Source organism: Antennarius striatus, chromosome 24 (assembly GCF_040054535.1).
Source record: "Antennarius striatus isolate MH-2024 chromosome 24, ASM4005453v1, whole genome shotgun sequence".
Taxonomy (NCBI): domain Eukaryota; kingdom Metazoa; phylum Chordata; class Actinopteri; order Lophiiformes; family Antennariidae; genus Antennarius; species Antennarius striatus.
Window position 1 is genome coordinate 10,346,715 of NC_090799.1, and position 12,908 is coordinate 10,359,622.

The following is a 12,908-nucleotide window of genomic DNA, read 5'->3' on the forward strand; positions in this document are numbered from 1 at the left end:
AAATCACCTTCTGTAATGAAACGGTGAAGAGGTTGAGTGCCTGGAAGCAGAACGCTTCATCAGAGTCATTACTGAGCTGCTGACTACACACACCTGCAGCGCCGTCCTGTTCTGCTGGTGAACATTAGTGAACTGTAAGCACTGATCAGGCAGGAAGTTCTGAGGCGTCACTGTGAAACACACTACTAACAGTCTAAATGTCATAAATAAGATCAGCAGCATGCTGATATTAAAGATTTCTTAAAATAAAAAGGGTCTTTGCTAAGAGTCCACCCTCCTCTTCCTCATCTGCTGAGGTCAGGATGGATTCCTGCTGTTTACGTCACAGATGTGTTGAACACAAGCACTAAATAAACAGTAGGAAAGCACCACACCCTCAAAGAGTTAAATAAAAATCCTCTAAATTTAGCAACAGTCACATAAAGGTGAAAAACATTCTTGTCTTAAATAAATTTAAACTACAAGTGCTTTCATTCCCAGATTAATTTGCACGTGTTCCGTTTTTCACCCAACGATGATATTACAAGGAAAGGGTTAAACAGTTTACACTTTTGTTTGTCTTATTTCTCTGAGTCAAAAGCATCAGCAGTTAAATTGTGGGATTAACAGCAGCCAAACTAGTTCATATAGTGGAACTAACAGGATGTAGTTAATAAACCTGAGAGTTTGAGAAAAGCAACGTTTCACTTATATGAAAACATCACAATAATAAGTAAAAATGACGTTAAACAGAGCAACGCATGTTTCATCACAAAACCATCAATGACCTTCTACATCTGATGCAGTAAACATAAGTATTAATTAAACTAAAATATATCAGAATAATGGACATCAATTATAGTTTAAAAAGCTCTTATACAAAATCTAAATATAAATAGTAATTCATCAGTAAGTCAATGCAAATGGTGTATTCAGTCCTTCAACAATAGAGACTGCAACTCCCATGATGCTCGGCGGTAAACCAGGACGTACAGACACAATTCACACCTAACAAACAAACTGCAGAAACCAAACGATGACTGGAGCAGCAAAGACATGAACTGAAGGACTCACCGATTGGCTGCAGACCGCTTCCAGCTGAGTTTAGTGAATCCACTTCCTGACAGTGGTCACATGACTCACAGCACACCTCTGTCTTAAAGAGACAGGACCGACCAGACTGAAGGCTTCCCCTCCAGCAATAATATGGAAAGAATTAACACTGAAGAACAAAGATCACACAAACACAACAGTGTGTGTCTCACGACAACCAGTGGGAGAAACTGGATTAAGTCTTTCAAAATAAAAGAAGCAGTAGAAGCATTAAACACAGACATGCAAAAACAAACCTGAACAAACTGACTCTGATTTGTATTTTTAATCAGTGAATAATGAATAAATCCATGAAATCAGAACAAAGGAAACTAAATAAGTTCTGTTTAGAGTTTGCTTTTCACATTAAAATGTTATTTTACAAAGTGTTTGTGGATAAGGTTGCTGACATCTCAGTATGGTGTGTTGTTAACAAACGATTAGAACATATAACACATCCTTCCCTTCCTCTACAGGTGATGAAACAGACGTGTGATGAAGGGAGCTTCTTCCTTCATCTAATCATTACTTCATGCATTCAAAAGACTCGTTTGATTTCTGAACCCTTTATGAAATTAATCTGTAGATCATCTCCTGGAGAGCTTCCTGTTTGTAGTTTAAGCTCCTCTAAATGACGCCTTTATTAACCAATTCTTTTTTGTTCCGGCTGCACTCCACACGCTCCTCCTTCATTCCACTTCATCTTCAGTTCTTCTAATGTTCATTTATTATCCATGAGGTTTGTTTGTGTGCAAATTTGTGTTTGGTGTCTTTTTCTTTTTCCTCCCCATGAATAGGAAATAACTTCATTCACTTCCTGCCACAATATAATTAGGTCAATAAAATCTGTTTGTTTCTGCATATTTATTCAGTATATTTAATGTTTAGCTTTGTTTACTATATTCTAATATTATTATTTAGACGGATGGAGGTGGTGATGGATTCATTCATCCAATAGAACGACTTCTGTTGGTTCTAAATGTAATGATGTGATTTTATCTGTTATGAACCAACACACACACAGGGAAACAGTCCAGGTCCACACAGTGAAACAGTCCAGGTCCACACAGTGAAACAGTCCAGGTTCACACACTGAAACAGTCCAGGTCCACACAGGGAAACAGTCCAGGTCCACACAGTGAAACGGTTCAGGTTCACAGAGTGAAACGGTCCAGGTCCACACAGTGAAATAGTCCAGGTTCACACAGGGAAACAGTCCAGGTTCACACAGTGAAACAGTCCAGGTCCACACAGTGAAATAGTCCAGGTCCACACAGTGAAACGGTCCAGTTCCACACAGTGAAACAGTCCAGGTTCACACAGTGAAACAGTCCAGGTCCACACAGTGAAACGGTCCAGTTCCACACAGTGAAACAGTCCAGGTTCACACAGGGAAACAGTCCAGGTTCACACAGTGAAACAGTCCAGGTCCACACAGTGAAATAGTCCAGGTTCACACACTGAAACAGTCCAGGTCCACACAGGGAAACAGTCCAGGTCCACACAGTGAAACGGTTCAGGTTCACAGAGTGAAACGGTCCAGTTCCACACAGTGAAACAGTCCAGGTTCACACAGGGAAACAGTCCAGGTTCACACAGTGAAACAGTCCAGGTCCACACAGTGAAACGGTCCAGGTTCACGCAGTGAAACAGTCCAGGTTCACACAGGGAAACGGTCCAGGTTCACACAGGGAAACTGTCCAGGTCCACACAGTGAAACAGTCCAGGTCCACACAGTGAAACAGTCCAGGTTCACGCAGTGAAACAGTCCAGGTCCACGCAGTGAAACAGTCCAGGTTCACGCAGTGAAACAGTCCAGGTTCACACAGGGAAACTGTCCAGGTCCACGCAGTGAAACAGTCCAGGTTCACGTAGTGAAACAGTCCAGGTCCACACAGTGAAACAGTCCAGGTTCATACAGGGAAACAGTCCAGGTTCACGCAGTGAAACAGTCCAGGTTCACACGGTGAAACAGTCCAGGTCCACACAGTGAAACAGTCCAGGTTCACACAGTGAAACAGTCCAGGTCCACACAGTGAAACAGTCCAGGTTCATACAGGGAAACAGTCCAGGTTCACGCAGTGAAACAGTCCAGGTTCACACGGTGAAACAGTCCAGGTCCACACAGTGAAACAGTCCAGGTTCACACAGGGAAACGGTCCAGGTCCACGCAGTGAAACGGTCCAGGTCCACGCAGTGAAACAGTCCAGGTCCACACAGTGAAACAGTCCAGGTTCACACAGTGAAACAGTCCAGGTTCACACAGTGAAACAGTCCAGGTCCACACAGTGAAACAGTCCAGGTCCACACAGTGAAACAGTCCAGGTTCACGCAGTGAAACAGTCCAGGTTCACACGGTGAAACAGTCCCGATTCACAGTGAAACAATCCAGGTCCACACAGTGAAATGGTCCAGGTCCACACAGTGAAACGGTCTGCTCTACTGACAGAGCCAGGCGATGGAGGAGCGGCAGGGCTGCAGCCAGGGCTTCCAGATCAGGTTCCTGATGGACAGCTGGTTCTCCACGGGGGTCACCGTCCTCCGATGCGTCTCCACTGCCTCCTGCATCACAGCCAGGATGGAGTGGAAGGCCGGCTCGGTGTCGGTGGTCAGCGGCGTGGTTTCTGACGGGTCTCTGGAGAGGTCAAAGAGCAGCGGGGGGTCGTGATAGGTCACGAAGTCCGGCTGGCAGAAGCAGACGTGTGTGTGGAAACAGGCGTTCACACCCTCAGGGTAGAAGTCAGGCGTGAAGTAAAAGGCTTTCCACACCGAGCTGCCTGGAGGAAAACAGATAACAGCAGAGAAACTTCAGCGTCTGGATTTAGGAGCAGTTTGCTTCGTTTAACGGGTTCTTTAAACTGACGTATAATCAGAACCGCCGGAACCTGGATTGATTTACTCTGTGTCGTTTAAATGTCCTGTAAATATTTCTGGTCAGTCTGAGGGAATAGAACTGTAGTATTTAGAGTAGTAATCACATTACTTTAGTATTTAGAGTAGTAATCACATTACTTTAGTATTTAGAGTAGTAATCACATTACTTTAGTATTTAGAGTAGTAATCACATTACTTTAGTATTTAGAGTAGTAATCACATTACTTTAGTATTTAGAGTAGTAATCACATTACTTTAGTATTTACAGTAGTAATCACATTACTTTAGTATTTAGAGTAGTAATCACATTACTTTAGTATTTAGAGTAGTAATCACATTACTTTAGTATTTAGAGTAGTAATCACATTACTTTAGTATTTACAGTAGTAATCACATTACTTTAGTATTTACAGTAGTAATCACATTACTTTAGTATTTACAGTAGTAATCACATTACTTTAGTATTTACAGTAGTAATCACATTACTTTAGTATTTACAGTAGTAATCACATTACTTTAGTATTTACAGTAGTAATGACCCTAATGTTTCTGGGGCGTGGGGTGACCCTACTGTTTCTGGGGCGTTGGGGTGACCCTACTGTTTCTGGGGTGTTGGGGTGACCCTACTGTTTCTGGGGCGTTGGGGTGACCCTACTGTTTCTGGGGCGTGGGGTGACCCTACTGTTTCTGGGGTGTGGGGTGACCCTACTGTTTCTGGGGTGCCATCGCACTGCGTTCACGTAGGCGTTGCAGTAGTGAAACAGGAACTCGTGCTTCGACCGTTCCGCCCCCCCCTGAAGCAGATCCATGAGGTTGTGACCGTCGATGTGTCTGCAGAGGAGGAAACGAGTCACAGTGATGGAAACGAGTCAGAGCCCAAAGTCTCCAAAATGTAGGCGTTGCTATGGTTACCAGGCTGCCCCAGCCTCACCTGTCCTGTGGGACTACAGCCCCACTCAGCTTCACCACGGTGGGGAACAGGTCCATGTTGCTGGTGGGCTCGTCGATGCGTTTGCCCCTGGGGATGTGTCCCGGCCAGCGCAGGATTCCTGGCACCCGGATGCCCCCCTCCCAGCTGGTGGACTTCCCTGCTGCTCCAGGAAGGACAGAAAACCACGAGAGCGTTTCTCATCCAGCTCCAAATCAGGATGGTGTTGGGTGGGCGGAGTCTGGTACAACCCAGGTGATCTCTACAGCCACACCCACAGAAACCCCCACTCCCCCCACAGTAAAACACATTCCACTGCATCTAGAGGTCAGCTCACACACCAACCTGTCTGTGGTATTACCGTAGATTATATTATATTATATTATATTATATTATATTATATTATATTATATTATATTATATTATATTATATTATATTATATTATATTAGACCAGATCAGATCAGATCAGATCAGATTAGATTAGATTAGACCAGATCAGATTAGATTAGATCAGATCAACTCAGATTAGATTAGATTAAATTAGATTAGATCAGATCAGATCAGCTGACTGATCTGTCTTTTCTCCAACACAGATTAGTCAGCTGATTAAAATAATCTCCTCAGCTAAACCATCCTCCTGTCTGTTGGATCCAATTCCAACTAAACTCATCGAAGAAGCCCTACCTTTACTTGGCAACCACTTCCTTAATACAATTAACATGTCTTTATCTACAGGATCCGTACCACGGTCCTTTAAAGTAGCTGTAATCAAACCTAACCTGGACCCTACTGTTCTAAATAATTATCGACCCATCTCAAATATCCAGTTTTTATCTAAGATGTTGGAGAAAATAGTCGCTAATCAGTTCTGTGATTTCCTTAAATCCAACAGTTTATTCGAGAATTTCCAGTCAGGTTTCAGGGAACATCATAGTACGGAAACAGCACTTGTCAAGGTTAGCAACGACCTTCTAACCGCTTCAGACAGAGGACTTGTTTCTATACTGGTTCTCTTGGACCTCAGTGCGGCGTTTGACACAATTGACCACAATATTCTTCTGGCACGTCTGGACCAAACAATTGGTATTAAGGGATCAGCACTGATGTGGTTTAAGTCCTATTTAACTGACCGTTCCCAGTTTGTTCACGTTAATAACAACTCCTCTCAGTCAACTACAGTTAGTTATGGAGTTCCTCAAGGCCCGGTTCTTGGTCCAATACTATTTATCTTGTACATGCTTCCTCTGGGTAATTTGATAAGGAAACACTCCATCAACTTCCTTTGTTATGCCGATGATACGCAATTATATCTCTCAATTAAACCTGACGAAGTCAGCCGGTTGTGCAAATTACAGGCGTGTATCAAAGGGATTAAAGATTGGATGACCAAACATATTGACATATTGACATATTTTAAAACGGAGTGATGCAGAGAAATTAATCCACGCTTTCATCACTTCCAGACTAGATCACTGTAACGCACTTTTTTCAGGCTGCCCCAAAAAGTCGCTGAAGACTCTTCAACTAATCCAGAATGCTGCTGTCCGTGTTCTGACCAGGACCAGTACCAGAGATCAGGTTCTGACCAGGACCAGTACCAGAGACCAGGCTCTGACCAGGACCATTACCAGAGATCAGGTTCTGACCAGGACCAGTACTAGAGACCAGGTTCTGACCAGGACCAGTACCAGGGAACATATTTCTCCTGTGCTGGCTTCTCTGCACTGGCTTCCTGTGAAAGCTAGGATAGATTCTAAAATACTCCTCCTCACTTCCAAAGCCCTTCGTGGCACCGACCTATCTGAAGGAACTTTTAGTTCCTTATAATCCATCTAGAGCATTATGCTCTCAACATACTGGCCTACTGGTGGTTCCTAGAATTTATAAACGTAGGACAGGGGCTAGAGCCTTTTGCTATCAAGCCCCTCTATTGTGGAACCACCTCCCTACCTCAGTTCGGGGGGCAGACACCCTCTCACTATTTAAGACTAGACTCAAAACTTTTCTTTTTCATAAATTTTACAATTAATGACAACTCAGATTACTACGTTTATATTCATATAGACCTACACTGCTGGAGACTCAACATCCAGACTCACTGAGTTCCTCTCTCCTCCCCCTTCTCTCCAACCATCTGTTACTCCTCCTCCTCTCTGACCTCACCCTTCAAGTCTCCAATCACACCGTACTAACTAAACTTCTTCCCTGGAGTCTCTGTGCTCTATGTCCTCACAGGTTTTTCTCAGGTTCACCCCTCATCCACCCATCCGCTGTGGACCATCTGCTGTGGACCTACACCTCCCATCCACCAGTATCACCCCCCACCTAACCATCGACTGGGGTCCTGCTGCCTCTCTTCCTTGGTGTCATCTTACTGTTCCACCCCTCATCCGCCCAGCCGCCGTGGACCTTCCTCTGTGGACCTTCTCCTCCAAGCCCACCAGTATCACCCCTCAACTATCCATCGGCTGGGGTCCTGCTTCCTTTCTTCCTCCTTCCTCCATACAGTCATCCACACAGCTGTAATTGTGCCTTGACTTTATCAACCTTAACCATATTGATACTGCCTCTATCTGGTCTATCTACCACTCTCTCTCTGTCTCTCTCTCTCTGATGCTGTTCTTGTCTTCCTTTGATTTCTTTTCCACCCAACCGGTCGAGGCGGATGGCCGCCCAAAAGAGTCTGGGTCCTGCCCGGAGTTTCTTCCTGTGGTTTTGCACTAGCCATTCGCCAATTCCAGATTGGCTACAAGGTTTCTAGACTGCGTAGCCACAGTGGCGTTCTTATTTTTACGGAAAAGGCTAAAACTTACAACTTTTTCGCTCGCTAGTGGCACTCACTATTTCCGCTAGTGAGCGACGCTAGTCCCGCTACTGCCGCTCGCTAGCGGCTCTAGCGCCGCAAATGCCGCTCGCTAGCAGCGCTAGCGCCGCTACTTCCGCTAGCGAGGGGAGCCAGCGCCGCTACTGCTGCTAGTGAGTGGTGCTAGCGGAAGTAGCACCGCTATTTCCACATGCCGACGGAATTTAGCCGAAGTGACCCGAACGCTCCCGATCATTAAATATGCACTCGGGTCATGACCTCCTCTCGTCCAATGAAAAACAAAATATTGTATTTTTCCAAGCTGAACCCGCGAATTGGTGTAAGACAAGGAGAGGACCATCGATCAAAAGAATCCAGTGAGTGCTGAGAGGGGGGAGGAGTGGAGACAGACCGATCAGAAGGTCAATGAAAGATATTATCAATACTTGTTTGTAGTCTTAGACTTTTGTTCCCTCTGACCAGCAGGAATAACCAGCGATGATGTAAATGTGTTTTCACCTCGCTTGATGTTTTATATGTCTTTTTAGATTGAAATGAAAAATCATGTTATTGGATTAAAACAAATAAACTAAACTACGACATACCAACGGTGTTGGTGGAGGTCAAAGTTGAAATGTCTTCTAGTCTCAGTAAAACTACCAGTAAACACTGAGTAATATTTAGTCTGACTGTATCTTCAGAGTGAATGAAGTTTTCAATGGTTGAATCTCACATTCATTCCTGCATAAAGTAGGACAGAAATAAAGAGAGTTCAGCTCCAGCTGTTGGCTTTAGGGGGTTTTTGGAGGTAAACTGAACACAAGATTTTGTCCTCAGAATGCAGGAAAACAACCCCGTTTTCTAAAACATTTCCCGGAGGAGGACCCCCGGACCTCACCAACGACCCCCGTGACGAGCGTTGGTTGTCCACCCATGCACAACTGTCTTGGACACAGAATGTGGCCTTTTGTGGCTTACTCAATTATTTTACACTGAGCCACGGTGGCTTAGTCACACTAGCTCCTGGTGCAAGACCAGTTCCTCAATGAGGGAGTTTTTTCCACCACTGTCTCTGATGCTCTGGAGGGTTCAGTTGGGTTTCTCTGTCTGTTACAGCGCTTTGAAATGTCTGTTCACATGATTAAGCGCTATATAAATAAAACTTGATTGATTGATTGATTGATTGATTGATCAGATTAGATTAGATTACATTAGATTAAATTAGATTAGATTAAAAATCTGTTTTCTGGATGGATGTAAACTGTTTACCTCAGTATGAGAGAAATTTGAGTCTGAATGACTTGAACTCAAACTATTTAAAAAAAACTGACAATTTATATTATTACCATCATCATCACCACCATCATTATCATCACTATCATCATCATCTTCATCACTATCATCATCATCATCACTATCACCATCACCAGCATCATCACCAGCATCATCATCACTATCATCATCATCACTATAATCATCATCATCATTATCATCATCATTATCATCACCATCATCATCATCACCATCATCATCATCATCACCATCATCATCACCATCATCATCTTCACCATCATCATCACCATCACAATCACCATTATCATCATCATCATCACCATCATCATCACTATCATCATCATCATTATCATCATCATTATCATCACCATCATCATCATCACCATCATCATCGTCATCATCATTATCACCATCATCACCATCATCATCACTATCATCATCATCACTATCATCATCATCACTATCATCATCATCACTATAATCATCATCATTATCATCATCATTATCATCACCATCATCATCATCACCATCATCATCGTCATCATCATTATCACCATCATCACCATCATCATCACAATCATCATCATCATCATCATCATCATCACCATCATCATCACCATCATCATCATCATTATCACCATCATCACCATCATCATCACAATCATCATCACCATCATCATCATCACTATCATCATCATCACTATCATCATCATCACTATCATCATCATCACTATAATCATCATCATTATCATCATCATTATCATCACCATAATCATCATCACCATCATCATCATCATCACCATCATCATCACCATCATCATCACCATCATCACCACCATCATCATCACCATCATCATCACCCTACTATGGTGACAGCACACAGATGAGGAACCTGCTGGACTGGACTGTTAAGAAGCTAGAAAACAGACGCTGAAGCTAACTGTAGCCTTTAGTTGTGTTTATTTTGTACAGACTGAATAAAATTTAAGGCTGGGGGGTCCCCAAACACACGCTGTACCTTTGTATATCCCGTTGCTTCCGTGGTGGACCTCCCCCCCTGCAGAGACCTCCTCCAGGTGAGCTCCCTGGTCTGAGGTCAGGTAGACCAGCGTGTTGTCCTTCAGCTCCAGTCTGTCCAGCGTCTCCATGATCTGACCTGGGACCAGCAGCAGTCACACACGGACCAGTTAGACCAGTTAGACTGAAGGGAGTCTGGGGGGGTCCGGTCCACTCACCCACGCTCCAGTCCACCTCCTGGACGGCGTCCCCGTAGATCCCGTGGCGGCTGGTTCCTCTGAACGCGGCTGAAGCAAACATGGCGGTGTGCACCTGCAGGAAGGAGAGGAAGAGGAGGAAGGGCCGCGCCGCGTTCCTGCAGGAACGGGATGAAGAACACGCTTAACCAACCACCACCAATCACTGGTTCACCTCAGGAGCCACGCCCACCTCTCCAGGAAGTCCACCGCCTCCCGCGTCATGGTCTGGGTCAGGTTCTCCGCCCTGAAGGGCTGCTCCAGAACCTGCTCGTCCCTCATGAGGACGCAGTTAAGGTACGGGACCGCCAGGATCAACCCAACCACCATCGCCACGGCAACAGCCAGCAGCACCAGCGGGCCGACGAGCATCCAGCGGCGGACGGTGACCACGCCTGTGCGGTGGAGGAGCAGCGCGGCGATCCAGACCCCGCCCAGCGTCCTGAGGACGGCCCCGTACGGGACGTACCGGTGGACCCGGAACACGGTGCCGTGACCCGGCTGGCAGTCCCTCAGGTTGGTGAGGGGGACCCCGAAGAAGTGCTGGAAGCCGTGGGCGTGGGGGTGGTGGCAGTGGTCGTCACGGCGATCACAGTTCAGCCCCAGGTGCCACTTCCCTGGAGGGGTCAAAGGTCATTGCTGTTAGGGGAAACCGTGTGCCTCAGGTTCAGGATCCCACCCCCTCCAGCAGGAACTGGACCTCTGGAGGGGCCAGTTCCATTTAGCATCCACACACACCCGAGTCACCGGAGTCTGATTCAGTTACTTTACATTATAGATATATATACATATATATATATATATGTATATATATATGTATATATATATATATATATGTTATATATCTATATCTATATCTATATATCTATATATATATATATATTACATATCTATAAAACCTTTTCAAAACCTGTAAAACCCTTTATATTATAATACCCCCTTAAAACCCTTTATATTATAATACCCCCTTAAAACCCTTTATATTATAATACCCCCTTAAAACTCTTTAAAACCCTTTATATTATAATACCCCCTTAAAACTCTTTAAAACCCTTTATATTATAATACCCCCTTAAAACTCTTTAAAACCCTTTATATTATAATACCCCCTTAAAACTCTTTAAAACCCTTTATATTATAATACCCCCTTAAAACTCTTTAAAACCCTTTATATTATAATACCCCCTTAAAACCATTTATATTATAATACCCCCTTAAAACCCTTTATATTATAATACCCCCTTTAAAACCCTTTATATTATAATACCCCCTTTAAAACCCCTTTATATTATAATACCCCCTTAAAACCCTTTATATTATAATACCCCCTTTAAAACCCTTTATATTATAATACCCCCTTTAAAACCCTTTATATTATAATACCCCCTTTAAAACCCTTTATATTTTAATACCCCTTTGAAGCCTTTACGTGTTCCTGATGTACAGAAGAATCGCAGCTCAAACGTGTTCAAACCCCGACCAGCAGCAGGAGCCTCATTTACCCTCTGCTGAGATGGGGGGGGGGGGTAATTGCCCTACCTATCAGCGCCGTCTCGTAGCCCCTCTGCTGGGCGATCTTAGCGAAGGTGACCTCGTGGCTGGGGAGGCCCCCAGACGCGGCGTTAAAGATAAACACCCCAGCGCCGCTGTCGCTGGCCAGTCCTGTTGGGAGAGAAACAACCTCAGAGCGCCGGGGGGCACGGACCACCCTGAAGGCATCGGCGATGATCCAGGAAGTGGAAACACATCAGAGTCATGTGACTCTGGGGGCGTGTCACTGGAGGACTGGCCTGATCGTACGGGGTATCGCCCGGTGAGGAACGCCGCCCTGCTGGGCGAGCAGAGGCTGGCAGCAGCGATGTGTTGGGTCAGCGTGGCCCCCTCCTGGGCCAGCCGGTCGATGTGGGGGGTCCTGCAGGCACACACAGGTTCACCTCCTGTCTAACTGCTCTCACTGGAGTGTGTGTGTGTGTGTGGGGGGGGGCTCTGCTCAGAGAACACGTCTCACCTCAGGGTCCTGTTGCCATAGCAACCCAGGTCCCCGATGCCCAGGTCGTCCACCATCATCAGGATGAAGTTGGGTCTGCCGTCCTGGGGGGAGGCCCGGGTGAGGAGCAGCAGGAGAAGGGAGGACGGCAGCCACGTGCCCCCCATGTCCAAACGTGTGGGGCGGGTCCACACACAGCCAACAGCACCGGGACGCGGGTCAGCGCTACACGGTCCTGGTTCCACCTGCTGTAAACACACCTGAGGAACAGAAGCTCCGTCTGGAACCCGTTCCCCCCCCCGATCACAACAGGATTGGATTAACGTTCTGATTCCAAAGTGTTAAAAGTAGAACAATAAAGTGTCTTTTCCTCTTTTCTATTCAAATCAATCATAATCAATAAAGAGGGACGTCTCCTGGTCACGTGATAACAAAAGCTAACAGCTTCGGCTTTGAGCGTTCCTGTGTCTGAGGGTTCCGCCGGTCCCTGAACGCATCACGGCAGGTTGTGCGGAAACACCTCCGATCAGTCCCATCGATCACTGATCCAGCGTCGATACCAAGTCACTGAGGACGTGTCCACGTGCCCACACGTCACGTGACGTGTGTATGACGCGGTGACGTCAGAGGCAGGCACGAGAAGCTCTTCAAAGTCACGGGTTTCGACGTGAACGTGTTTTTTCCCACCTACCGTCAG

At 45.5% G+C, this 12,908-nt stretch overlaps 1 protein-coding gene across 1 annotated transcript; it reads right to left on the reverse strand.

Annotated features, from left to right (window-relative positions):
- Window positions 1-2,102: 2,102 nt before the first annotated feature.
- On the reverse strand, window positions 2,103-12,908 carry sts (steroid sulfatase (microsomal), isozyme S). Its single transcript, XM_068309339.1, has 9 exons — window positions 12,233-12,908; window positions 12,015-12,136; window positions 11,764-11,886; window positions 10,418-10,841; window positions 10,207-10,343; window positions 9,990-10,127; window positions 4,877-5,036; window positions 4,655-4,776; window positions 2,103-3,848 (listed from the first exon to the last, which is right to left on the reverse strand). Exons 1-9 carry the CDS (start codon window positions 12,376-12,378, stop codon window positions 3,511-3,513), a joined length of 1,710 nt encoding a protein of 569 aa, XP_068165440.1. The 5' UTR covers window positions 12,379-12,908; the 3' UTR covers window positions 2,103-3,510.